General features: G+C 39.4%; 1 protein-coding gene across 3 annotated transcripts in view; it reads left to right on the top strand.

Moving 5' to 3' along the window:
* Nucleotides 1-25,836, top strand: part of PTPN13 (protein tyrosine phosphatase non-receptor type 13) — a 129,265-nt gene that overhangs the window by 8,316 nt on the left and 95,113 nt on the right. For all 3 annotated transcript variants that reach the window (XM_064450379.1, XM_064450378.1, XM_064450377.1), the window contains one exon: nucleotides 19,534-19,653. In XM_064450379.1, the coding sequence (XP_064306449.1) occupies nucleotides 19,539-19,653 (115 nt within the window). In that variant the 5' untranslated portion in view covers nucleotides 19,534-19,538. The remainder of the gene's footprint in view (nucleotides 1-19,533; nucleotides 19,654-25,836) is intronic.

The following is a 25,836-nucleotide window of genomic DNA, read 5'->3' as shown; positions in this document are numbered from 1 at the left end:
TTGTTCAAACTCCAAAAACCTGAAATTTTGCCTGGGAAGTCCACTATAATGATCCATTTAATAAGAACTGCAAGAAATAGACATTTTAAGTTTCTGAGGAAACCCCAAAACATTAGACTTCTGTTTCCTGAAAGAGGTTTCTTCTGATGCTCTTTATCTGGCAAATGTACATGTGTAGCAAAACAAGCTAATTCCGAAGGACCTTAAATTTTGAACAGCTTAATTTTTTGGTGTGCCTTGTCACTGCAATCCCTTAAATGACCTTAATAAAGAATTTAAAGATCATCTGATTATAAGGATTTGCTAGTTGGCAGTGATGAAAGTGTTTCATCAGCTGTATAGACTCATTTATTGAGTGGCTTTTCAGTTAGGTTATCACATGTCTGGAACAGCCAAATCAGCCTGGAGCTTTAAGCACATGGGCTAATGTGTAGAACTGAATTACAGAAATAGCTTTGCAAAGCTATTTTATGTCAAATTCAAACACGCATGCTCACGATGATTGTTACAAGACTGGTGTTTCAGAAGAGTGTGATAAACACAGTTAATTTTTACACTTTTTCGTGTTTGTTTTCAGTAGTTTTTTTATACCATTGTATCACATTAGCACTAATGTTTGGTTTAATCTATTAGCAAACAGTTCCAGCAAGAGCAGTTTTCTCCCTTTTTCCTTGATCCCTACTACAGTTCTATTCTCTTTGAATTTGAGGAATGTGGTATGTAAAGGAAGAAAACCTTAAGCCTGTTTTTGCTGTTTTGTCACAAAATACTGAGGAGAAGCCTAAAAAGATTTTTATTATCACTTGATATTTTTATTTGCATGCATTGTCTTCAGAATAGAAAATATTTTGTATGCTGGAAGACTGGATTTGTCAGTTACTGTGGTGGTAATGCACACAGCAAAGGTTAGTGGAAAAAAACATGTTCTGTTATTTTCGGTAGCTGCAAACATTTACTGCTGAGTGGCTGGTAAAGCTCAGTTGGTTGTGAGGCATTATGGGGTTGTTCAAGACCCTTAGCGTGTTCTTCTCTAGTGAAATTTGAGAAGATAGGTTACCTTTTGTGAACTGCTTAATTACAGCTGTGTTACTGGAACAAAATGTCACCTGGAGTAAAAGTGTAAATATGTTCAGAAAGGGATTAGAGAAATGAACAGAACAGAGAGCATTAATGACTATTAGATTTGACTGTGCAGCTCTAACTTCTAGTTCAGGAGCTCAATAAACTGGTGATTGCCAAGGAAGGATAATGGGAGAGGTGGTCTGATCCAGTAAAATACTACTTGTACTGAACATTGCTTAGGCTTCTAAATACCAAAAGAAATAGGAAGCTCCTCCAAACTGAACTCTTCTTTAACCTTTTTTTTTTTAAAAAAAGAACCTAGTAAGAAATCTTCTGTGATCTGCCTTTGAAGCCTGTGTGTGTCCACATGGGCTGGCTTGCTGTTTGGAGAAGAACTTCCCTAGGAATTGAAGGAGTCCAAACGCTGGGAACTGCTGTGCAGTCCATGAAAGTCTGCGTTACAGCAGCATGTTGGTTGCATTTAGGTCAGTGCTCTGGATTAGAGGCATCAGCAAAGGTCATGGCTATACTTGAAAGATGGGAGAACATTCTACCTAGCTGAAGAAACATAAGCAGGACATCGAGCTGTCTGGTTCAAGCTGCAGTTCCTTGCTTGTTTTTCATCCTTTGTCACGGAATCCTTATTCCCTTTTCTTCAGGACCCCTTAGGGAGAGGTTAATTGATGGATAATCAAGGGAGTAAATTTTCATGCATAGAACTCTAGAGTAAAAATAGTTGCTCAGGAAGACAAGACAGACAGCAACACCTCGGTGATATCACATAGTTACAGTTGCAGTGTTCGTTGGTGTATAAAGAGGAAGGTGGAAGTACACTACGTGATGACATAATAAAATAGATTACATAAGTAATTGTTATTTTAAGTGGTATCACATGGAAAGCACAACGTAAAACAACTTGTGGAGACATAAATAGCTTGATTTCCTTTACAGCTGAGAAACATGCTACTTAAGAACTTAAAAGCATTCTGCAATGATAAAAGGCATTCTTTTTGTTCTTGCTTGCCTCAACATCAGATTCTTGTTTTCTGTTGATACTAGTATGTGTGCTGTTTTGCTGTGTGTGCACTTTGGCCTTGCATGCTGAAATAAGGATAGAGTAGTCAAAAAGAACATTTTTCAGTGCAAACCCTTTAGTTTTATTATGTTGTCAGACACTGATAGAATTCGTGTCTTTCAGTACTGAGTATTGAAGAGCAGAATAGAATCAGCAAATTGCATTTAACGTGGTGCATGGAAATTTCCCTGGTCCTTGCACAATGCAGAATAGTTTGCCATATTATAGAAAATATTTTTGTGCTTGCTGTTAACTGAGCTCTTTGATATATGCATTAATTCTCACTGATTCTGTCCCACCCACTGCCTTTTCTTTGAGAATATTAAAGAACTGAAGATCATAGAATTAAGCTTTTTCACCGTAGTATGAACTGCTGGTTGGGAAGCCTACTGATGATGCAAAATCTCTTTGTTCTGCTTCCCCCTTCAGTGGTTTTGGAGAAGTGGAAGAGAAACTATTGCCTGTCTAGACTTTAATTTATGTATAAATATACTTTTTATGTAGACAACATTTGTTTCAAGGCTTATGATGTATTTTCAACAATAGGCTATTAACACCAGTTAAAAATCAAACAATACAACACAACAGTTACGCCAAGAAGCAATATGCATCTAATAAGAGCGATTGCATTTTATAATAATTTTGGAACCCTGAGGTATACTGTCTTTAAACAGTTTTCAATGACTTTGTGGAACTCAGATTTTTCTGTGTGACAAAAGCTCTAATTAGTGACCAGCAGGCTCTTTGATATAGAACAACTGTAAATTGCGTGTGACTTCTGGGTGGGGAAAGTTTGGATTTCCTTCTCCTGCCTTTTTTTCCCTCCATCAATTGGAGAAATTGGTTGGTTTGGGCTTTTTTTATTGCCTGTTTGTAGACTGTTGGTGTAAAATAAGGGGTGCAATCTTACAGCCACTTTTACAGAAGTCTGATTATTGTGCAAGAAGATCACTGAAAAAATGGAGAGGTCACTCATCAGCATGATAAAAGGCAAAGCCTACCTTAGTTCTGTTAATTTTTTTGCCAAAACTTAAAATTTCAATTGTAAATCTGTACCTTTTTAAAATGCAGCCTGCAAATGGTTCCATGCATTTGTTTCCCCCTAAATGACTGGGGTAATAATCAGCTTCTAGATAAGTGATGAAAAATGGCCAGTAATGTAAAGCAAATAATAAAAATACTAAAGTTATTTGCAGAAAAAGTATTTCTCTTATGTAATTGGTTAGTAATGGTCAAGGGGATGCCTTAGGTTTGCCAGCAAGACTTGGAATCTGCAATGATTTTTTAAAAATTTATTTTTCTTATGTGAAAGTTACTGATGCCCCTAACTGCTGCTTGTTCTGTAAGTTGGGTATTTCTTCTTTGGCTAAAACACTATGTATGCTTTTGTGCAAGCATGCTTTCTTTTTGGTCATCTCTGTGCTGTCCTATGGACTGAGAAGATACTTCATTCTCCTGTCTTTGAGAATTAAATCTCAAGGTTTTAAAATTTTGTTTCTTCCCTCCCTGGTTTTGTGTGGGTGGGGTGTGGTCCGTCCGTTCCCCCCCCCCCCCCCCCCCCTTAATATTAAACTGGGTATTTCATAAGTAGTGAACCCTTGATGCTTCTCACTGATTGTCTAGTACTACTCTTTCTCAGATAAGCATGTGCAGCTTGAGGTAAACTAATACAACTGGTCTGACTTGATAAGTATTATTCAGATTCAGTATTTTATAAGCAAAGTTTATAGGGAACGCATAGTAGGGAGACAACATATGTCAAAATAGAAGATGTTTCAAAACTATTGATAAAACATACTAAAGTTTGGAAATATGTTTCAGACTACTGCCCAAGTGCTTTTTTTAAAGCCTTACATTTATGAATTTTTTAATCTGCTGTATCAATGAATAATCTATTTCACTTCTTTTCCACAGTGTTTAGTAATAAAAGATGGAAATAGGAGTTTAAGAGCTTCAGCCCATCTTTTTTCTCACACAGAATTTCGAATTTTTTTCTTAAAAGCTGCCCTTTACAATAGAAAGTTTATGCCATTTATATACTGAAATTGCAAATAACTTTTTTATAGTATACCCATTTTTTTAAAGTTTGCAAGACTAAAATTGAAATACTGTGTTCAGGACTGGAAGAAAATTTGGATTATTGTAAAAGTTCTATCCATTCATGGAAAGGATGAAAGTTGGCATGTTGTATACAGACCATGTTGTGTCAGACTTGAGCTCTTAGGTTCTGGAGGGATGAAAATTTTTTATGTTGGTGTGGTGTTTCTTTTTATTTTTGGTGGTTCTAGTTAGTGTTTTATTTGGTCTTCATGAAATAAGAGTTATGAGGTTAAGCTGCTATACATGGAATTATCAAACTGATTGAGAAGGCAGCAAAATTTGATGCCTTCTTTAACTGGTCTAACTCCCTGTGGTCTAGCTGCATCAATGAAAGATTCAAGCGCTGTTCTATATCCTTCTATTCTCCTTTCACTTAATCCCTCACTAGAGCAGTGGGACCAGAGGTTAATACTACCTTCCGCTTGGCTCTGTTCCAGTACAGCAAGTATAATTTGTACACAAGCATAACTTGTATGCAAGCATTATCTGTGTATGTCCTCAGTCTGACTAGCTCTCCATTATTGTTAATAGGTATGTTCTTAAAAGAAAGATGACGGGATGATGGCTGTGACTTGCTTTCCTCTCATGGTTTCTAGGCCCATAGAGGAAAAGTTGCTGCTAGTTTGTCCTTGTTATCCAGCCAAGGGTGTAATATGGCTCTTTGTCCTGTAACTCCATTAATATGAATGTTTTTGTCATCCAGATAAAGCAAAAATTGCCTGAACTCTGTTTTTTGGCGACAGCGGGCTTGGCAATGTGTCATGGGAGGAGGTGCTGCTATCTGGTTTTTCCTGGTGTGGGTTTGGTGGGGTTTTTTTGTGGTTTTCTTTTTTTTTGGGGGGGGGGGGGGGGGGGGGGGGGGGCAATGCCGTCTTCTGTAGTGTGTTCTGTCCTGCAATCTCTCCAAGTACCAAAATATTATGGAGCACAGAGAGTTATCAGATGGATTCTTTGTCCATTCTAGTGTGTGAAGTTAAATCAAACCTGTTACATCATGGACTATCTCTCTGTCTTTACTGTAGATCAGGCAGTCTGTTTTCTGTGGAAGGTTGTCTTAAGAGTTTTGTAAACCACACTTGCAGAAGCTGGGCAGCAAGAAGGGGGAGATGAACCTCTTGTGAAAGAGAAATGGCATCTTTTCCCATCTAAAAGGAAAGGGACTGATAATCACGTCATCTTCGAGGGCAGTTAAGACATAGAGAATATCATGGCTGTAGGACTGAATAAATTATGCATAGCCTCTGAATTTAAGATGAATCATAAATTGGGTGTGTGTTAGAAATGTGAACAAGGGGCAGTATGGTCAACAATTAAGTGGTAAACAGCATACTGAATCATGCAGTATATAATTATATATATTTTTCTGAAGTGTGGTGAACAGAGTGACAAGTTGAGGGACTCTAACTGGTCAGGTTCTGATTAACTTGTATAATTTTAGTACAAAGCCATATGTGCTGTGTCAACTCATGTTTTGGAGCAAGATTGTGATTTCCTAACCATAGGCATTCCAAGTCTTCAAGTGGCTTTGTCTACTAATTAATCTGGAGCTAAAACCTCCTAATTGTAGGATTTAAACTAGACAGTATAAGCTGCTTGGGAAGGTTTTGGCCTCCATAAGAGCTCATTTAAAAAGCAAGCATCCATGACCAAAAAACTTCATGTTTTGTGTGGAGTCTTTCAACTGATGGGTATCTCTAGACATGCTGCTAAATTAGTTGGGTATAGCTGTTACATGGACTGACTGCTCTCAATACTTGGTCTATACCACTTCAGGGTCAACCACAGAGTTGAGTGGAGTCAGACGGGCAAACAGTAGGTAAATCCTGGTGTATGTTATCAGTTACAGGAAATTGATCTACTATGGATAGTTGGATAAAGAAAGTCTGCCTTTAAAAAAAACAGTATTCAGTACCTGCAAATAATATGCTTAGAAACCCTGCTAAGGGTAGATCTAACAGAGAACCTAAACAGCTTGAGAAGTACTGGAGTATGGAAACACCAGCAGCAGATGATTGAGAATTTTGGGAAATCCTGTAATAAACCAGTAGGGAATACTATCCTTCCTATAAAGCTTGTCTTCCTTTTTCTGGGCAACAGGTCTGTTTCACAACATGAAAGTATATGCGGCATGTTTTCTGCTGTCTCTGATTTTTGTGTGCCCTGCAAATTGGTTACTTGTTGGGAGTGTGTATGCAGAGAATACATACAACTTCAGTCTTAAATTAGTTTCTGTATGCATCAGTATGGAAGGAAGTGGATTCCAGGGATTTGTCATCTTTGAGGACAAATGATCACCTTAGTTGTCACAGATTCTGTGTTTGGGACAAGCAAGTGTTAGGCAGAAGAAGGAATCTCCGTGTTTGCACTGTGTGCATCTAACACAGAGCTCAATTATCTCCTATACTAGCCAGATGGGTGGTGGTTTTTTGTTATTGGTTTCACCGAATACTGTTTAATGTAGTTCCTGTCTGGACCTTATTGGTAGCTCACCTAAACTATTACACTGACAGATTCTCAGTTACTGGTGAAAAAATGAGATGTATCCTGTTCAAGGACAATGTTAACGAATTTCCAACAGTCTGCTCCTCAGCACAGGATCACTTCAGGAAGAGAAAACATCTTTTATATCACTTGAACAGCAGCTAGGTGCTTTCAAGAAGTAGGAGTTAAATAGGTTACTTCTCTGGAAAGTTAGTTACTTAGGGAGAGAAGGACTTGCTGTGAAGTGTTTTATGAGGGCAGGTGTATACACAGATGATGAATGCCGTTGAAATGCTTCTCAGGAAATCCTTTAAGACCTGTTAGTGCTACACTTGCAGTACCAGACCTATAGAATGAAGAGCTGGTTTCTGAATAGCTGGAGGTCTGTTGCTACAGTTGCAGCCCATCTGCTGGTATCAGATCTATTTTACCAATGCTTACAGAATCTGACTCTAAATCTGCCTTGGCCAAAACCTTTAATAGGCTTTAGGGACCCTCTGACAGGCTTTTGGGTAGTTGATACTGACTTCTTGAAATAGATTGGTGTTCCTGCCCCTTTACAACTCTGTTTGTCCCTCAGGGTTTTTTTTCTGTCCTGCATCAGACACTTTAAAGTGAATTGTTTGGTGTATTTGAAGTATACGCATGCAGGCAAATACACATACACATTTTATATAGATAGGCGGTAACATAATACAAGCATATGTATACATGGGGACACGCATGTTCTTTCTCACATGGGTGTGCACTTACAGAAAGCACATCCTTCCTGAAGGCTGACATAAAGTTCAGAGCCAGGTCTTCTCACTTGCCAGTGCTTCTCACTTCCTTAGAATCAGCCTGCCTTCATTCAAGGAGAATGTTATGAAGCAGCAGCTTATAATTTGTTGTGTTTCTGATAGCTCTGTGTAGGAACGGTTTTTCCATGGACAAGTCAAATCCAGCCAGTTGCATGTTCACATCTCTGCTGTTCCCTTGGAATGTACATGTTTCCTGATGGGGTCTCAGCATGAGAATAGACTATCATCAGATATCTCTGTTTTGCAGAGGTACTTCACTTGGTTATAAAGCAACTTCATACATTTCCAAGTGATAAAGTTAGTCACTGCTTTCCCGTTGTTTAAAATTTCTTCAGCATAAATCTCTGCAGAGATTTTCACACAGGAGGACAATATATCATAGACTTTTTAAATTGTTTTTGGGGGAATATAAAAAGCATAAATCTCATGCCTTCTACTACCATGTCTGAGTAGAGAAAGGCTGTCTGTCTGAAAGCAAAATGACTTTTTTCTTCTGCTACAGAAGAGTGACGAAAATGCAGTGCTCTTTGAATAAGACTTGATATTTGCTACTGTGCTTGAATTGCTGTTTACTTCAACTTATAGATAACTAGAGCAAGGATCTCTTTCTTATGCCTTGGTCCTAAAGACGCAGCTGTTCTTGTATATACAGTTCTTGACAGCTGAAACGTAGGCCTATGTTCTGTCTTGTCTGTTTTTCAGGGTAAAAATTCAGACTTTCACAATAAGAATTAGTCATCGCTTGTGTGAGTAATAGCTTTACTCCCAGACAGGTGAGTTCACAGATAAGATATCTCTGGTGTTATCTAGCTGCAGACTTCATAATGTTCTGTTCCTTATGCTGTATCTCCCCTTCCCTCCCTGCAAAGTGAACAAAAAAATCATAACTGTCTGGGCAGGCAGCACGCTTTTTTTGTTTGGTTTTCTTCTTTTTGTTGCTTAAAGAAATCTAAATTTCCAAGGAGTTGGGAATGTTTTTGTCTTGAGCATCAAAGACTGCAAGGGAGACCATCCAGATGGATACTGCCCTCAGACATCTTAAAGTTTGAGAACATGGTCACTTCTTCCCCCAGCTGTGGGGCTGCTTCAGAATTGCTCCTGACAGTTACCAGTATCTAAAACATCATTCAGGGTCATGGCTGAGGAGAATGTTGTTATTCAGGAGACAGTCCACCTCAATCAGTAATTATTGGACTCTCATCGGCTGTTTTCACCAAGAGTCATAAGCAGAAACAATGTGAGGATCTAGACTGATTTAGGGCATTGGGTAGGAAAGCCATTGGATTAGTTGTAGCAACTGATTAGCTGAAGATAACACTTGCTAGGTGGTAAATTTTAAATTGGCTGGCATTGGTATTTTTCATTTTCATAGCAAAAAACCCCCAAACATACAAGTGCAGTTTAGTAGAAATATTGGTAGGTGGGGTGATCCATGTGGGAGTTTGTTAGCTCTCATATTGAGCTGTATATGTACTTAAACAAAAATCCGTGTGTTGTAGTAGTGCAGCTTCTTTGCCTGTATACACCTAAGGTAAAGCAGTGCTGGAGGGATCAGGTGCAGATAGATGTAATTTTCAAACTTATTCTGTTACTCAGCCAGTTTTTCATCTGTTGTCGGATGTTGTTTCCTTTGAACCGTCCTCTGGATAGTAGAGGTTTATTGTGGTTTCGTACCCAAGTTATGCTCACTGCCAGTAGATCACTTTCTTGTCGTGAGTATGCAAGGGTGCTGCTTTCAAACTAAAAACACAACAAAATTATTTCTGACACCAGTACATTTCTCACATGAGTACCATACATTAGATTATTCTAAGTATGGAGTAACTGTTTTGGTGCCATAGTAAAGTATCTCTTCTGCTAATTTGTTTTTCTAAAATGTCTGGTAGTCAAACACATGAGGCTGACAAAGATTTTTCTGCACCATAACAACAGCAAAAAACAATTTGTTGAAGGATTGGATGTGAATACATAGGATTAAAATCTGGTTTTGAAATAACATGTGGTGGGGTTGGTCTTTATACTTAGAGTATGTTGACTTTAACAGTGATTTACAAATATACTACAATCCTAACACTTTATTACTCAGGTTGGTGGATATTAAAAATTATTTTCCCCAATATTTTAGCACATTAACATCGTTGTATTTCTTGCCTGAAAATCAGCAATTTTCTTAGTGGAGAGGAAAAAAAAAAGCTGTAAAGCTTCCTGAAGTTGACTTTCTAGTGCCACATCCAAGAAATTTGAGGACTCTTACTCTCAGCATATTGTGCTTAGTTTCTTGCTGATCCAGTTGTGCTGCTTCCATGTACGCTGGCTGTTATGTTGCTGCAAGGGGCTCTTATACTGGGAAGAGGCACTTAGAAAGTGAGGTACCATTCTCTGTTACTGAGACTGGAAGGATTAATATCTAACAGAATCTGAACTCTTCAGTACTAGAGAATGTATCTAATGTAGTAAAATTCATGTCACTTTATTACCGCAGGACAGACCTTAAGCTAAGTTTTTAAAAAAACCACTCTGGATTAGGATTATCTATTAGAGAAGTTCTCTGTTGAACAATACTGGCTTAATTTGTACCTGTTAAATCAATGAAACTTACTTGTAGAACCACTGAGTTTCTAGTCTGTGGCAATTTGTGTCTTGGTGTTAAATATTTGATCATTATTCTCAAACATTGGGGACTGATGATAAAGAAAATCATAGTCATATGGAAAATCAGTTACTCTGTACAATTGTCACTACTTAATTGACTCATCAGAGCCTCATTTTCTTACTTGTAGTACCTTTAAAATGCCACAGATGGTGGGAAGTAGTACTTACTGACAGAATAATGCTTCCTAGTGACTCCATGGTATTTAAATCATGTGTGTGCTACTATTTCAGCTTCTCTGACAATGATTTTTATTACCTCTTCAGCTGTGCTAAGAGCTGCAAGTGAATAAGGACTTCAGTCATGACCTTTTCATAGTATGTGTGGAATGTGTAGCTCTTGCATGCAACAATGGAATAACTGCTGGACTGAAGCTGGAGGTACCATTCTTACTTTCTCTCAGCGTAGTCTATCCTTGCTGCGGTGACAATGTGTGTCACCCACATAGACCTAGCAACAGTTGTGTACCCCAGTGTACTTAATGAAGAGCATTAGTGTCCCTGCACTGAAAAAAAGCAGTTGCAGTGGAAGGATGCCAAGGAAAGCCTCTTCATCAAGACTGCCCCACAGTCTGGAATTTGTTTGTTGTAAGTGAAGTTATACGATAGACAGCACAACACTACATCATGAAGTTACATTGTCAATAGTAAGAGGTGTTTTGCTTGTGATTATTTCATGTCATTGGAAGAGTTTAATGTTACATGTGAATAAGTGTATTATTGGTTGATCTGCTATTTGAAAAACATTACTATGACCAAGCTGTTTTGCAGTCCTGAAATTTCTGGTTTTCCACTTACAAAGCTTGTCTTAGTCACAGGTCCTCTGTTCCTACTTAGCAATTAAAATGAAAGTTGCAAGTATGAGAAATGCACCAAGGAGACGTGCCTCTCCAAGGTGGAGCAGATCAACAGCAAAATAAGGGAGTTGCCCAAGGATCTTACACTGACTATTAAATTAAGAGAGGGATACAGGAGTCATGCCCCGATTTATGTGGATTAAGCTTACTTTGTAGTGATAATTATATACTGTTCTGAATACAATTTTAATATCAGATGTGAAACATCAGCTACCCTGATGTATAAAAGAACATTCTACAGTTGTCTAGAAAACATGACTTTCATGATTATTACATACATTTTGGACTGGATTTACTAGTTTGCCTTACATGAAGCCTCAGATAAACAAGTTTATCTGGTTCTGGTGATAGAGAGACACAAAAGCAAGGGAGGGAGTCAGCAATAACCCTTGCTTGTCTTCCATTGTGAGTTCAGTCCAATGCCAAAAGCTGATTTCTTTCCATCTTCCAGGAAAGAAAGCAAGCAATTCTGGAGTAAAATAAACACTGCTTGCCCTGGAAGTGCAAGCCAAGATTCTCAGTATGTCACATTCTTCTGTCTTCCAGACATGGGAATACAAGGCTGATTTAAGGCTTTGGAAGGAGAAATGCTAACATCTCCTCTGCTACAGTGAGTGTGAGATCATTGCTGTATGTTCAAACAAAAGGCCAACAGTGCCCAACTTCTGGGAGTGTCCATGTATTCTTTGTGTTTTATCACAAATCTGAGCTAGTTTCTGTTCCTTTACTTAAGAGGTTTGAGGGCAAGCAGCAAGCTATCAGTCTGAGGATGAGATGCGATTTTAAATAAATTTTTCTTTATATAGATTGAGGATTGGCCCAGGAGCATGGGACTGTTTTGCTGACATCTCATCCTGTCTGCCTACAGGAGAGAAAAAGGGGAGAGCATGGAAGGAAAAATGTGGGTGGAAGAAGATAATCTCTTCCATAACTGGGGGGAGGAAGTTCTTGGGTGTTAATACTAATCTCTGCTGACCTCTCCAAAATGAAGGAGAGAAGGAATAGTGCTTATACTAAGATAATACTATCGGGTAGCTGATTGAATGAAAAGCACCACAGAAGTGTGTTTGTTCACAAAAACCTAGACTCCCACGACTTCTGGCAGCTATATATAGACTCAAAAAAAGAGAGGGGAGATGGGATTTGCATCTTGTGGTGCTTTTTGTCCCCTTTTCCTATCTATAGGAGGGGTGAAAAAAGTGGTCATGGCACAAGCATTTGTTCCCTTACACTTCAACACAATAAATGAGAATAATGTGCAGTGGGATTCTAAAAATTGTTTAAACACAGTTGACTGGATTAGCTTGTATATTTACCTTGATTGCATGCTTGGCTTGAGTATTTGCAAATAATGCCTTATTTTGTGGACAGTCTATGCAAATTGGACCTGCAGCTAGAGGAAGCCACACTTTATGTGCACACATCTAAGTATGTGCGTATTTGAAAATAAGATTTCAAAGGCTACTGAAGCACAAGCTTTCTACCTTAGCTCCAGGGTTCTGCACTTAAGCACAGTTTCAGCAACAGCATTATTGGGTATAAACTAATTGATGGATGCATTCCAGGTCGTCTTTGGGGGTGTAAGATGTGGGTCAATGTAAATAAATAGGATAGGTGCCAGCATTCTGAAATTACAGGGCATAGTAATGACTCCAGATGCTTAGGCTCTGAAATAGGAGAGGCCAGACTTTCAAAACTGCTCAGGTATAGCTCCAGTTTGGTTTCACTGGGGTTTGTGCACGTTGAGTGCTTTTAGAAAGCACTTCACACTCAGTGCAGAACAAAAGTGTCAGTGTTTTATTTTTAGGCAGCTAATCATGCCTTTAGACAGGTGAATTTTAAGAGGTTCTTTTAGACAGCTGTTGTCTTAAATGTGCTTCTGCTTTCAGGAATTTCTGTCTATAGAGGAGAGGCCAAGAAATGGCTGTTTGATTAACACCTAAGAGAAAAGTGCTCCTTGGAAATTGCCACTTTTTGCCTAAGTATACCTGTGGAGCAAAGGGACAATAATGCTCGTATTCGGGACTGATAAAGTCAGCTAGTGGTGTTTTATATGGGAGAAATAAGGCGATTTTTTTCATCACAGAAAATGTTTTGGATGTATATAGAGCCTTCTTGCTGTCTCTTTTCTCTGTTTTAAATTTGGTCAAAGGATAAAAATGAATACCAGAGTACGTTATGTGATTATCTAGAAACTAGCACTGTTTTTATATTTACATTTTTTTCACTGCTTCTAGCACATCTAAAAAACCCTACAGAGCGTGTGACTAGAGCAGTTGCTCTCCATGTTTCTTGGCGGTGCATTCCAATGAGATATCAAATAAGTATGAGATACTCAAGGCATCTTAGCTGATGTTGAAGCATGATTTTACTTTGACTTAAAGTTTTGGTTCTGAAGTTACAATGTGGGGAAAAATGCTGATGTAGAAGGTAAGGAAAAAAAGCAAGGGATATGTGTTACTAAAACCAAAACACAAAGTTGTCAAGCAGTGGTTAAGGGGAAGCAGTTTTGGCTTTCTGACTTCCAGTCTGCTTTTAGGTACTTTTTGACAAAATTACTGATATGGTAATCTTTATTAAACACAGTTATAGCAATAGCTTCTTAATATTTCAGCTGGTAAGAGTTCAATAAAATCTGGAAAGAACAGGACATTAAACTTCCTAATTCTTGGTTGCTGATGGAGACCTTTACTTTCAAATTTAAAATGCATAAAGCAAAAAGTTGGTGGTTGGGGGAAATGAGAATTCTGAGCATTTAATTTCTGTGCTGCATATATAAATAGAGGTGTTTTGAAAATGTTGCAAGTTGTAGGAGAAAAAATCATATACCTTGCAAATAACCATTTTGACAGTACTACTCAGTGTGAGGGGCTGCTCCTGTTGTACATTCCTTACCTCACACTGGGAAAGTGTCAGACTGCCTCATGTGCCATGTTGGCACTACCTGAATGTTCCATAGATGATGTGCTTTTAACACGGGTTGATGGGACTGTAGAGTGTAGGAGCACGGAGGTTACTGAGCTTACTTTATACGGAAGAGACAGAACTACCCATCCCACTCATCAGGGAGTGTATAAGCTGTCTGCCTTAGAGGGAGGAGCTGGCAGTTGGTCCTCATGAAGTAAACAGGCTTTTAAAAGGAAGTGTTTTGAGACATGGGAGAGGCCTCTGGCTTAAGCAGCATTCTTTCTTGGAACTGTGCTGCCTGTATGGCTTAGGGCTGAATGGTGTGGAGGGTGAGAAATTGCACTCGGGGCTTGTTGATACAAATGATTTACACCTGAATTTACTCTCTTGTCCTGGAGGGAAAAAGAGCTGCTCCATGTGATGCAACTCCTTTCCTGTGGAAATTGTACTCCTGTATGGTCTAGGAGTAAATTCTGCCCCAGAGCAGGCAACCTGAAGATAATGTTCATGTCTGTGCTTCTTTTAATTTATCCACTGTCTTCCTACGTTGTGCTGTGCTCTCTGCTGTGTGAATGCCCCTTTTTAGGTGTTTTGTGGCTATGACCGTGTGTGGTTTTTGGGTGTATGGGGAATCCACGCCTTCATAGTTCATGGTTTTTGGGTGTATGGGGAATCCACGCCTTCATAGTTCATGCTGAGTTCATACCACCTAGCCCTTTGACATGCTTCCTGATCATGGCTGCACCTGGACTCCTCACCTTCTGAAGCCAAGTGCAGAAACAAGCTGTTCTTAGATTTGTAAGCCTCCCAATCCCATCTCCAGCTAAGTGTCGGCGTTGCTTCATATTAACGTGCCACCATAATGCTGTATCAAGGAAAAAGGAAGTGAACTCATCCTCAGAAGGTGCACCTTTCAATGTTCTTCAATCTGTCCATTTTTATGACAAGGAATGAAAGGAACAAGGCATAGGGTGCTAGCACAACAGATCTTGCTTACCTTAAATGAAGAGGAGACAGGGAGAAGACTCACTGCAAGAAAGTGGCCTGATAGGAACCTAACTAAGAGTATACTGACAACTCTGCCAGTGATTTCTTTGCCAGTCAGCTTGATATCCTGAAAAATACAGGGACTGCCAGGAGCATCTTTGGAAATTTGAAGAAGACTAGTTTGTACTGTTGATACAAGAGAAAACTCTTCATTGTACTTAGTTCTGCGTTCTGTCATTTTAGGCCAATACTATTCAGCTTTCCTGAGATCCGCTCAGCCTGTCTCCTTGGATTAGCCCCTCTTTGCTCAACTGAAATCAGCTAAAAGTTTACCCTTAGTGGAGATAACTCATCTTTATGGTGTCTTTTCTTCCCTGCATTCTAAGAGGTTGCTGTTCTTGGTCTGTTGTCCACAGTTGCTATCACCCAGCTTCCTTTCTGTGAGTTCTTAGCAGTAGGAATTTAAATACATGTTTTAAATGGCGATTCATTTTAATTGGAAAATGAATGTTAGAGAACTATATAGCCACAGATGTAGCAGCAATTAGAGGGCGAAGATGTAAAGACAGGCAATCTGTATAGTTTGGATACGGTATTCTACAAAAGCTTTATGTCTTTCTCTTACACAGATTACTTGATACTGTCATTATGTTGCAATTTATCAAAATGTTCAGGCATTACACAAAACCAAAAGCTTTTTTTGTGTATTGAGCACATAGCACTTCAACTTCAGTATTCACAAAGGACCGAACACTATTGAAGGCTCCCAGAATCTAAGGAGATAGCAAATTTGGAAGAATTGTGCATTGCAAACATTATCATTCCTACAAATTTCTCCTTTCTCCCTGTGAAAAACATCCATCACAAACAAACTAGTGGGGAAGAATTTTATTTTGAGCCAGGTGCTTTTGCTGTCAGCTTCATTGTGTTAAATTAATGGTGCCTGGCTGCTAACAGGTGGACTGTACAGATGGAGAACTCTGGCCATGCAAACACTTCATTCCAACTTGCTTCAGTTGGTTCCTTGGTGACAGCCATTTTGTGGAAGATTTTTTTTAATCTTTGGGATTAATGTGTTGGCCTGCTCTTTGCTGTGACAGACAAGCACTGCAGCTTCAAGATAGTTTTGAGGAAGAAAAGTTACCAAAAAGTTACTGAAACAGATACACATCAAGGAGAGTCCCACTCAGATCCCAACTCGTGCCATTTTGCGTGTGGCTGTATTTGTAATGACTGATGTTTTGTTGTATTTGGCCTTTCAAAACCAATTTGAAATGTTTTGGGTTTGGTGTGTTGTGACATTTGTTTCTATTTGTCAAGCTACTGCTATCTGTAATACACAAGCAGATCTTGTTGCTTACACTGCTACAGCTGAGGCCTGTGTGGCTGGGTGGATATTCATGCACTTAGTGTGATCAAGAAATTGTTTTCTGTAGGATTCTTTTACTGTTGATGTAACATGTTTAGGAGTTTGAGCAGACATGCTTATGGTCTCTGTAGTGATGTTAAATAGGGAATTAGTTTGTCTGCTACAACACAGTCCTTGGTATTAATCACAGCTGAAAGGAACCAGGATTTTGCAGGATGGGGAAAAAGGGGAGTGGCAGAGAAGGATTTTGAGGGGGATTTTTCTCGGTGATGTTATGCTCAGCATACTTCCTTTGGAATATTTAGCACAAAAAGTTTTCATAGAATCACAGAATGGTAGGTGTTGGAAGGGACCTCTGGAGATCATCTTGTCCAACCCCCCTGCTTGAGCAGGCACACCTAGAGCAGGGGGCACAGGAACACATCCAGGAGGGTTTTGAATGTCTCCAGGGAAGGTGACTCCACAGCCTCTCTGGGCAGCCTGTTCCACTGCTCTGTCACCCTCACAGGAAAGAAGCTTTTTCTCATATTGAGGTGGAACTTCCTGTGTTCCAACTTGTGCCCATTGCCCCTTGTCCTGTCACTGGGCACCATTGAAAAGACCCTAGTCCCATCATCCTGACACCCACCCTTTAGATATTTATAGGTATTGATGAAATCCCCCTTCAGACTTCTCCAGGCTGAACAAACCCAGGTTTCTCAGCCTTTCCTCATAGGGGAGATGCTTCAGTTCCCTCATCACCTTGGTAGCTCTCCGCTGGACTTGATCAAGCAGTTCCACATCCTTCTTGAACCGGGGGGCCCAAAACTGGACACAATAGTCCAAATGTGGTCTCACTAGGGCAGAGTAGAGGGGGAGGATAACCTCTCTCAATCTGCTGGCCACTCTCCTTTTAATGCATCCCAGGATACCGTTGGCCTCCGTGGCTGCAAAGGCACATTGTTGGCTCATTGTCAGCTTGTTGTCCCCTAGCACTCCCAGGTCCTTCTCAGCAGAGCCGCTTTCCAGTAGTTCAGCCCCCAGCCTGTACTGGTGCATGGGGTTGTTCCTCCCCAGGTGCACTTGTTCCTGTTGAATTTCATCAGGTTCCCCTCCACTCAGCTCAGCTTTCCAGCCTGTCCAGGTCTCTCTGTATGGCAGCAGAGCCTTCTGGTGTATCAGCCACTCCTCCCAGCTTGGTATCATCAGTCAGCTTGCTAAGGTTACACTGTATCCCATCATCCAGTTCATTGATGAATATGTTGAACAGGACTGGACCCAGCACAGACCCCTGGGGAACACCACTAGTGACAGGCCTCCATCCAGACTCTGCTCAATTGATCAGGAAACACTTGCAGATCATATATATTCAGTCCCTAGGAGAAAATGAGGTATTTTAATCTGAGTAATCCAGTTTGATTCTAGATGTTAGTACTGAAATTTGAGACAGTGCCATGAAATCAGAAAATACCCTGGTACAGATGATAGACCAGACACTTTGTGCCAGGTGTATGAGAGTCCCATACTGACTAGAAACATGTTTATCTCTGGCTTTTTATTCATTTATTGCAAATCTGTATTGGTCCCTAGCTTTCAATTTTGAACGGTATATATTTTTTTTCTTTGGGGATTCAGTTTCATTTTTCTTTCAAATGTGGTCTGGATCTATTTTCCCTTCCATTATCTTTTGATGATGACTTTTGAACTTTAATTACTGAAAACAGATCTGGCTTAGAAAATATGCAGAATAATTGAATAGTAAAAACTGGTAAGCTGTGGAGTAAGGAAAAATAAGTTATGATGAAATGCAGCCAGCAATATGTTGTTTTTCAGTAGCATAGTATAGAGTTCTAGCTGAAAAGGCTCTGGGTAGTACTTCAGCGAGTATCTTCATAGCCCATGTTTTCAGTTAGAAACTGCAGGATAATCAGCCTTTTGTATTTCCATTATATGGGTATAAGCCTACTTATCTGGAAGTAAAAAAACATGGAAGGCATAAAACTGCCTAAAGAGTTGGGAAACTAAGTATAGCTACTCAGCCTGTCCTTGCAAATTGTTAGATTAATATCCATGAGTGTACATCTGACCCAGGATTGGATGCTGATGGGCAGGTTCTGGCTAGTTGATTGGCAGGGAGAGTGAGAAACCTCCAGCAGTACTGTTGGGTCATCTAAAGCTGTTGATATCAGTTACTGATCTTGGGACAATATGCTTTGCTTGTGGAACATTCAATTTCTGGCAGCAACTTTGGAGCATTTGAGACCTAACAAACTCATCGCTGATGATTGACAATATACCTTAGGCTCTTACTGCAGCTCACTGCCTCAGGGTTTTATTCTTTGGGCTCTGGAGAGAAGCAGAGAGAAGTGACTGCAACTGCATCTCAATCAGAAATATAAATTGGCGTAAGTACTCAATCTGAGAACATTTAGTGTCCAGAGAAAGCTGACCTAATTAAGCAGACACAAGATTTGTTCCTGAGCTTACCAAAATGATGAAGCTTTGACTTTGTGAGAATACTTAGGGATGCATTCTTCAGTTGTCAAAATGGTTTTGGTTTTGAACAACTGAATACCATATTGTGGTATGGTGAAAATGGTTTAACTCTTTGGAAAAATATTAAGACCTGACTTCATTTAGTATTTGTTTTCTAGGGATGTAATCCGTAGAGTGCTGCTAACAGTTCTACTTTGTTTTCTTAAATCTGTGTAGAAGCTGAACAAAGGAGAACTCTTAGTCCCACAGCTAGCTAGCTAGCTAGCTCGTTTGCTTGCATGTTTGCAGGCAGTGCTTCCTATTGGTCATGAAATAATATAGACAGCCCTGTGAAAATATATCGGAAGAAGAGCTTCCTTTTTTAACAGCAGCTTGACTGACTTAGACCTGCCAAAATAATGTTAATAGCTGATTTCCTTTAATAAACCTGTAACTTCTAATCATTCTGTCATTTTTTTTTTAAACAGAGCAAACTCTTGCCCATAGCATATGGACTAATGCCAGCTTGTCGAGTTTTTTGATTTAGTAGCCTACTATATTAATATGGATCATTGTGGTCTTAACCCAAGTTTTTCCTCTTCATGATGGCAGGTGCTCAGAGTTCTTCATCATCATGGTGAATGTTTTGTAGTATTTGTATTGGATGGGTTCTGTTAATGTTAAAGAACTGTTGTGACTGAGAACTGGACATGGGTTATTACTACTTGAGTACTACATGCAAAGAGAAAATAACTCTTATGCATTCTTAAATCAGTCTGTCTCATTTCCCAGGTAACATGCATGTGTCACTGGCAGAGGCTCTGGAGGTTCGAGGCGGGCCACTGCAAGAAGAGGAAATATGGGCTATTTTGAATCAAAGTGCAGAGAGCCTTCAAGAACTATTCAGAAAAGGTAAGCATTTTTGAAGACTGATATAAGCAGAACTGGAAACATCTTCGTTGTGTTTACATGTCGTGTAAGTAAATTCCCTTGTTCTTCTTAGGCTCTAAACACAAATAATGACTTGCTTGTAGGTTATGCTTGGGTAAAGTGCCTAGCTGCACCCCAGTCCAAAGGATGTTTTCAACCATTACTTCACATTCTGTCAGGACCCATGTCACATTTAGTTTCATGTGATGACAACTTCACTTTGGTAGGAAGCTACCACAGAGTCTTTGCATTATTTTAGACTCACTGAAATGAGAGAAACATAGAAAAATTATAAAAAGGTCTGAGACGATTGGAGCACTTTGGACCTGAAGGGGTCATAGAAACGGCTACAGTACAGTGCAGTCGTGACCAGTCTGGTCTGAAGAGACTTGGGGAGGCCGAAGGTGAGCCACTGAAAACTTGACCAGAGGGCTATGTATCATTCCCCAGAGTGCAATTAGCAAGACATAGAGATACTGAGAGGAATGTGGTGGCTTACTATACTTTAAAGGACTAGAAGTAAGTATCTCTTCTGCCCCATTCCCCCAGCTTAGTAGGCTCTAAGTTGAGCATCTGCAATACTGCTAATAACTATGTTTTAACACTAGGTCTAAATATGGAACCCTTCCTCTTCCATATTTTTTCCTTCCTTTCTTTTCTTCAAAATCTGAATAGGCTTAAGCCCCTTCCCCCTGCTTTTTTGAATTTTATAGCAATAAAAGCTTAATTCCAATAATTAACTTTAGTGACATCTTTAACTTGGTCTCAGATGGAGTATGTGGTCCCATGATGCATCTTAGTATTTCAGCAAATTTATGGGGGTCATCTCTTTATATCTAAGCATGTATATGTAAGCTTATTCAGTTTTATTCAGGAAAAATCAAAAGCTCATACTTTGAAAATGGCCATTGTTCTGCCACATTGCTATGCAAGGGGCACATCTTTGCTATTGAGGGCAAAATCTATTATATATTTTTGCATGTGTTTGGCTTACAATTTCACCAGTACTCAACATTTAAGTTGTTTTGCGGGGTGGTTTTTTTAACATTTGGTTTAGACAATCCATCAAGTCAAGACACTAGGTCTATCTCGTACATTGTACAACCTTTGAAAGTGGTCTTTGGATACTTCACAAAGACACCAAAGAAGGCAGATGTAGGCAGAAACTGCCATACGGCGTTTGATTTCCAACCAAGCTTGACTTAGCATTATAAATATGAAATTTTATCAACCTCTCCAAAATATTTTTGGTAGGCAAATTATGGGTCGTTTTGATATCCCATACAAATCTCCATTTGCCCTTTATCAGTGAGCTCAGAGCCTAAGAATAATTCCCTGTTAGGAATGCTGAGTTTATTGTTGCAATTTGACTGTCCTGTCCTTCTGCTTCTTGTATTGCAAGAAAGGGAAAGCTGGCATCTTCTTTTGTGTCTTTTTCTCTTTATCGTCTCTCAGAGAGAATCAGAGGAATTTGTAAATATTTTTTTTTTAAGGAGGGCAGGTGGTTGACACCAAGTTAGAGCTTGGCCAAAGAGAGATCTTGAATGATTAGAGGTTACTCTTGAAATCTTTACAGGAATCAACACATTGAGTTTCATCTTGAAATCCACCTGAAATATCACAGTAGCATGAGTCTATAGTAGGAAACCACTTAAGACACTATCTTAGATCTAAATTCTTTTCAAGAAGGAAGCCTCCACTGAAAACAAGAGCTTACCCTTTCTTGGCCTAAGAGTAGTGCAGAAAAGTTACCATAATTACTATGAAGGCTGCATGCAGGCATTGAAAATGAGTACACAATCAGCCCTCCTTTGAAGGGACAAGTACTGAAAGATGAAAGCACGAAATGGAAATCTGCCCCAAGACTTCTGGTATGCCCTTTTAAAGTAGGGGACTGTTTGCCAGCCAGGACTGGCTAAGGTGGCAGAAGCTTCTGGTCTGTCTTCCCATCAGTGAAGACCGAAACACAAATTCAGATAAAATCAGTGCCAGAAGAATCTGTCTCTTCTTGGAGATGAAGCTGTTTTATTGAGTTGTTTTTCTGCTAGTTCAGCAAATTATTTCAGTTGCATGCTATTAATTAACCTGGGATATAGCCCTGTGGTAAAATGCACTTCGAGACACCCAGATGAAAGAGCTTTACTATGTAGCTAAGGTTGACAAAGGCAATCTAATTCCTCTCAGCAAGATTAGGGTAACCAGACAGTCTTTAATGAAGATTTGGCTTCACTAAGGAAACAATCTGGAAACCTTTTTTGGTCATCTTGAATATCAGTTTCTGTGTTGGCTTGTAAAGATGTGTTGCAGAGATGCAGGAATAGAGAATGCAGAGGTTCCTGTAGGCTTGTCTGACTCAATTTTGTTCTTCATTTGCGGAGGACTTGTAGCAAATGGAGAATCCTAGAGAAGTTCTGTTTCCTTCGGTCAAATTTCAGATCTAGCATACAGCATGGAAGAGCTATTTTATAGCAGAGGATGAGCTTCCAAAGTTCTTCAGAAATGACCAGTCATTCCTGGGCAGAGGGCGATAAGGCAAGCTTTCAGTTTCTGCAAGTTCACAGCATGCTCAGCTCTGACCAGTGTCAGAGATGCTCTCTTCTTTCTCCATGTATAGTTCTGGAGTCCCTGAATATGTTGTTCTGTAACAAAATCTAAGTTTTGATGAGCATTTTCTATATTAAGTTTCTTAAAAAAACCCAAAATCAGTCATACTGTTCAACGATCTGTGGTCCAACTGTTTTGAAATGAGGGGGATAAAAAGGCCGTGGAAATCGTCAGCTCTCAAATTGCCATCTGTTGGCAGCCTGCCTGCACCAGCCCAGCAACCACACATGCTTAAAGGAATTACCAGCCCAAGGAACCATTTATTTATTTATGTAATCCTGGTAGAGTTTTGGTAGTCTGCTTGAAGTTGAGAATCCTTGCTGTTATTCCATCAACGGAAAACATTTTCTTCAACTAATTTCTTAAACTGGTTTCAGGAAATTAGGGAAAAATGCCCAAAACAAGCTTCTGTTACAGATTTGATGACTACTTGATTTTTAAAAGTTCTGCGTGTCTTTTAGTGAGTCCATCTTCTTATCTGTCAAACTACTGAATAAAAGAAGCACAGAATGAAAATCCATGTCTTGCATGGTTAGTCACATATCATACCATGTCTAATTCACTGACACAGAAATATGCATATTTTTATGCCTGTTTGTATTTATGATTCTAACAGGTGTTGAACTCTGAAATCAATCTGTAAATTATTTTAGAAAACATTATAAGCAGTGAAAGATTAGATTGAAATGCCCAGTTGCTAATCACTCATTTAGAAGATCAGCTCTGGTACCTGTCCTGTCAGCGTATTATAAGCTGTTAAATGGAGGAGAAAGACAATCCAGTACTCAGTTGCAGGTCTGACATCAGTTGTACTAGTGATGTTGAGATTAATCTGGAGATTTGAAAAGGCCGATACCAGACCTGCCCTTCTCTTACATCTGTTTAATTATCTGCAATAACTATTTTGCTGTTGAGAGGGTGTATCAGCTGTTTCAGACATGCTGTATCTTGTGCTCAGGACTCCACGAGGTCAAAGTAACAGGTCTTTGAAGTGAAGTATATCAAATGTGAGCATATAAGTGTAAGGAGCATGCTGTGTTCTCTGCTGCTGAGAATTATAAACCAAGTGTCCCTCTAATTAGGTAGGTTTATCTGGGAGAGATTTATCAAAACTTGAAAGCAGGGAAAACTTCATACGTTACCCAGGCCACTCCTATGCTGAAGCATGTATTGTACATTCTGAAAATAATAAGGGGAAAAAATGAGTCTGATAATAGAAAGGCAGGTTGAGCAAAGAAAGAGGGACTTTACAAATTGACTATCTTGCAAATTTGTATATGGGAAATGATTTATGTAAAGAAAAGCGATAACATCTGAAAGTGGATGTGAAGAAGGACAATTGTGTGTTTCGGTCCTGTAAATCTGGTTGACAGTCATACTATTGCATCTGCTTAGCTTGGGTAAGTATAATGAAAAGAATGAAGGCAAAGTGTGAAATATGTTGATGGGAACTAGTGGTGGGTCCCAAGTAGTCATAGACCTAGTTAGGATGGAGGGGGAAATGGATTGTTTTGGTTGACAGGAGAGAAAATGCAATGGGGGTGGGTGTGTGGGTGGGGGTGTGTGTGTAAATCCTCATGCTCCAGCCACTCCCTGCTGGCAGGTGTTAAATGATTGGTTTTTTTCCTTTACCAATAACTGTTGAGGAACAATTTTTTTTTAACCTTCTGGTAACATTTCATCTTTTGGTTGCTGAGAAGGAAAGAGATCAGACTTTTCTGGGGTTTGGTGATTTTTGTTGTCATTGTTTTGCTTGTTTGGTTTTTAAAATCCCTCCCCAAGTGAGGTTCAGTTCCCAACTGTTCACCCTGTTTCTTGCTCCAGTACTCTCAGGAAAGAGTAAACTTCAGTTAGCCTCTCAGTGTTTCTCCCTGTGCTGATATTTTCCAAGCGGTTCAGTGTCCCATCAGAGCTCTCTCCTTGGTCCCACCCCTTTGTGCCTAAGGGGGAGGGAGCAGAAGTGCTGCAGCACTGCTTCCTTGGCACATCAGGCATGTGGGGATATGCTGCACCAGCTCGAAGGACTTACAGCATAAGTGGTCCCTTGTGCTGGAATAATCCTGGACTGTCTAGAGATGCATTGGTGATCTGCCCGCCTCCAGCCTGGCCTAAGCACAAAAACCTTCAGTTTCCTTTGCACTAGGAGAAATCTTCCTTGTCTCAGTGGGGGCTATAGAGCAAAGCAAAGAGATGAGTGTTGAAAACCTTGGGTTTGGGTGGTTCTGTGCGTTTTTAAGGTATTTCTTTTGTGTCCTGAAAGAGCTGAAATGTGCATCACTTCTGACCATTTTTGCTAATGGTTGTGGCCTAGGAGAGAATTAGGAAGAAATAAAACTGAAGGAGCTTGAATTGTGTGTTTAGTTTGGGAATTCAAAATTAGCTGCCATCACTATAATAAAATGGCTTAATTTTAAATTTCTACCTGAACTTACTGTCTATTATAATATGGTGTGGGGTTTTTTTTTGTCTTGCATCCTGTTAAACCATGTAAAGGACTGTTCTAAAAGTCTTTCATTTGTTTGGCAGATGCTGTGTAGCTGAAGTTTATTTCCGTTTTTATCGCACTTAAACCAGTTCACGCTCTCACTTTAAGAAAGACCACACAATTTATCTGTGTCTTGGCACTGCTTGATAAACTGTGCTCTCACAAGTGTTTTGTTACCAAGTTGCATAGTTCTGGAGTTAACTCAGAACGTTGGCAGCTCTAGTGCTGTTGAAAGCCTACTGGATATAAAATTGACCAGGAGCCGTATCCTGAATTCCAGTGCTTTTAAAAAGAGGGGTTTCAATCTCTCTTTTGTCATTTCCCCCTGTGTTTTGTGGAGTATGTTTCCCTTACTGCTCTTGTAAATTATTCTGAAAGCATAAACAGAAGATTACATTAATATTATGATTGGAAACCAGTTTCTGTTGTCTTCCTGTGGTCCCCAGCTATTTGATGCATAGCATCTTTGTTACTTTTTTTCTCCCAGGGTACAATCACCCAAAAGGGTAAGAGTAGAGTTACTTAAAAATATTTTTCTTATGTTAGATCCGCATAGTAGGAGCTTTAAGACAGTTGGTTTGGTTTGCAGTGCATGCCTTAAGGAAGGAAATGGAGAACGAGTTAATTTATTCTCATCCTTTGTTATGGTAGATTAGATTCCCAAAGCTGTGATGTAGGCAGCATGACCTGCTATATTACTTAAAATCTACTAAAAGTTTGTTTAAATTAATATTGGGAAGACTTCAAGATAAATGCAGGGTTTTATAATTGTTCTTAAAACTAAATCATGCTTCCATCTCATTAACTCTTGTTTCTGTAGTATGTTTCAGAATATGAAGAGTTCATAGGTATTGAAAGTCTTTGTCATACAAAATGTTAATTTAAGGTTAAAGCGTCCCCATTACTCAAGGTTCCCAAGTTGGGGCTTTTAAGCAGAAATCTTATAATATTTTAAAATGTTTGGAGTTTGGTTTTTTGGGTGTTTTTCTGTTTCAGTGGTGTATATATACAGAACTAGTAAAAAATCTAGTAGTTATCTACAGGGCTATTTTTGGGAGTTGATGGCCAACGAAGGT

Source organism: Phalacrocorax carbo, chromosome 4, assembly GCF_963921805.1.
Source record: "Phalacrocorax carbo chromosome 4, bPhaCar2.1, whole genome shotgun sequence".
NCBI lineage: Eukaryota > Metazoa > Chordata > Aves > Suliformes > Phalacrocoracidae > Phalacrocorax > Phalacrocorax carbo.
This window is presented reverse-complemented; position numbering and strand designations above follow the sequence as displayed.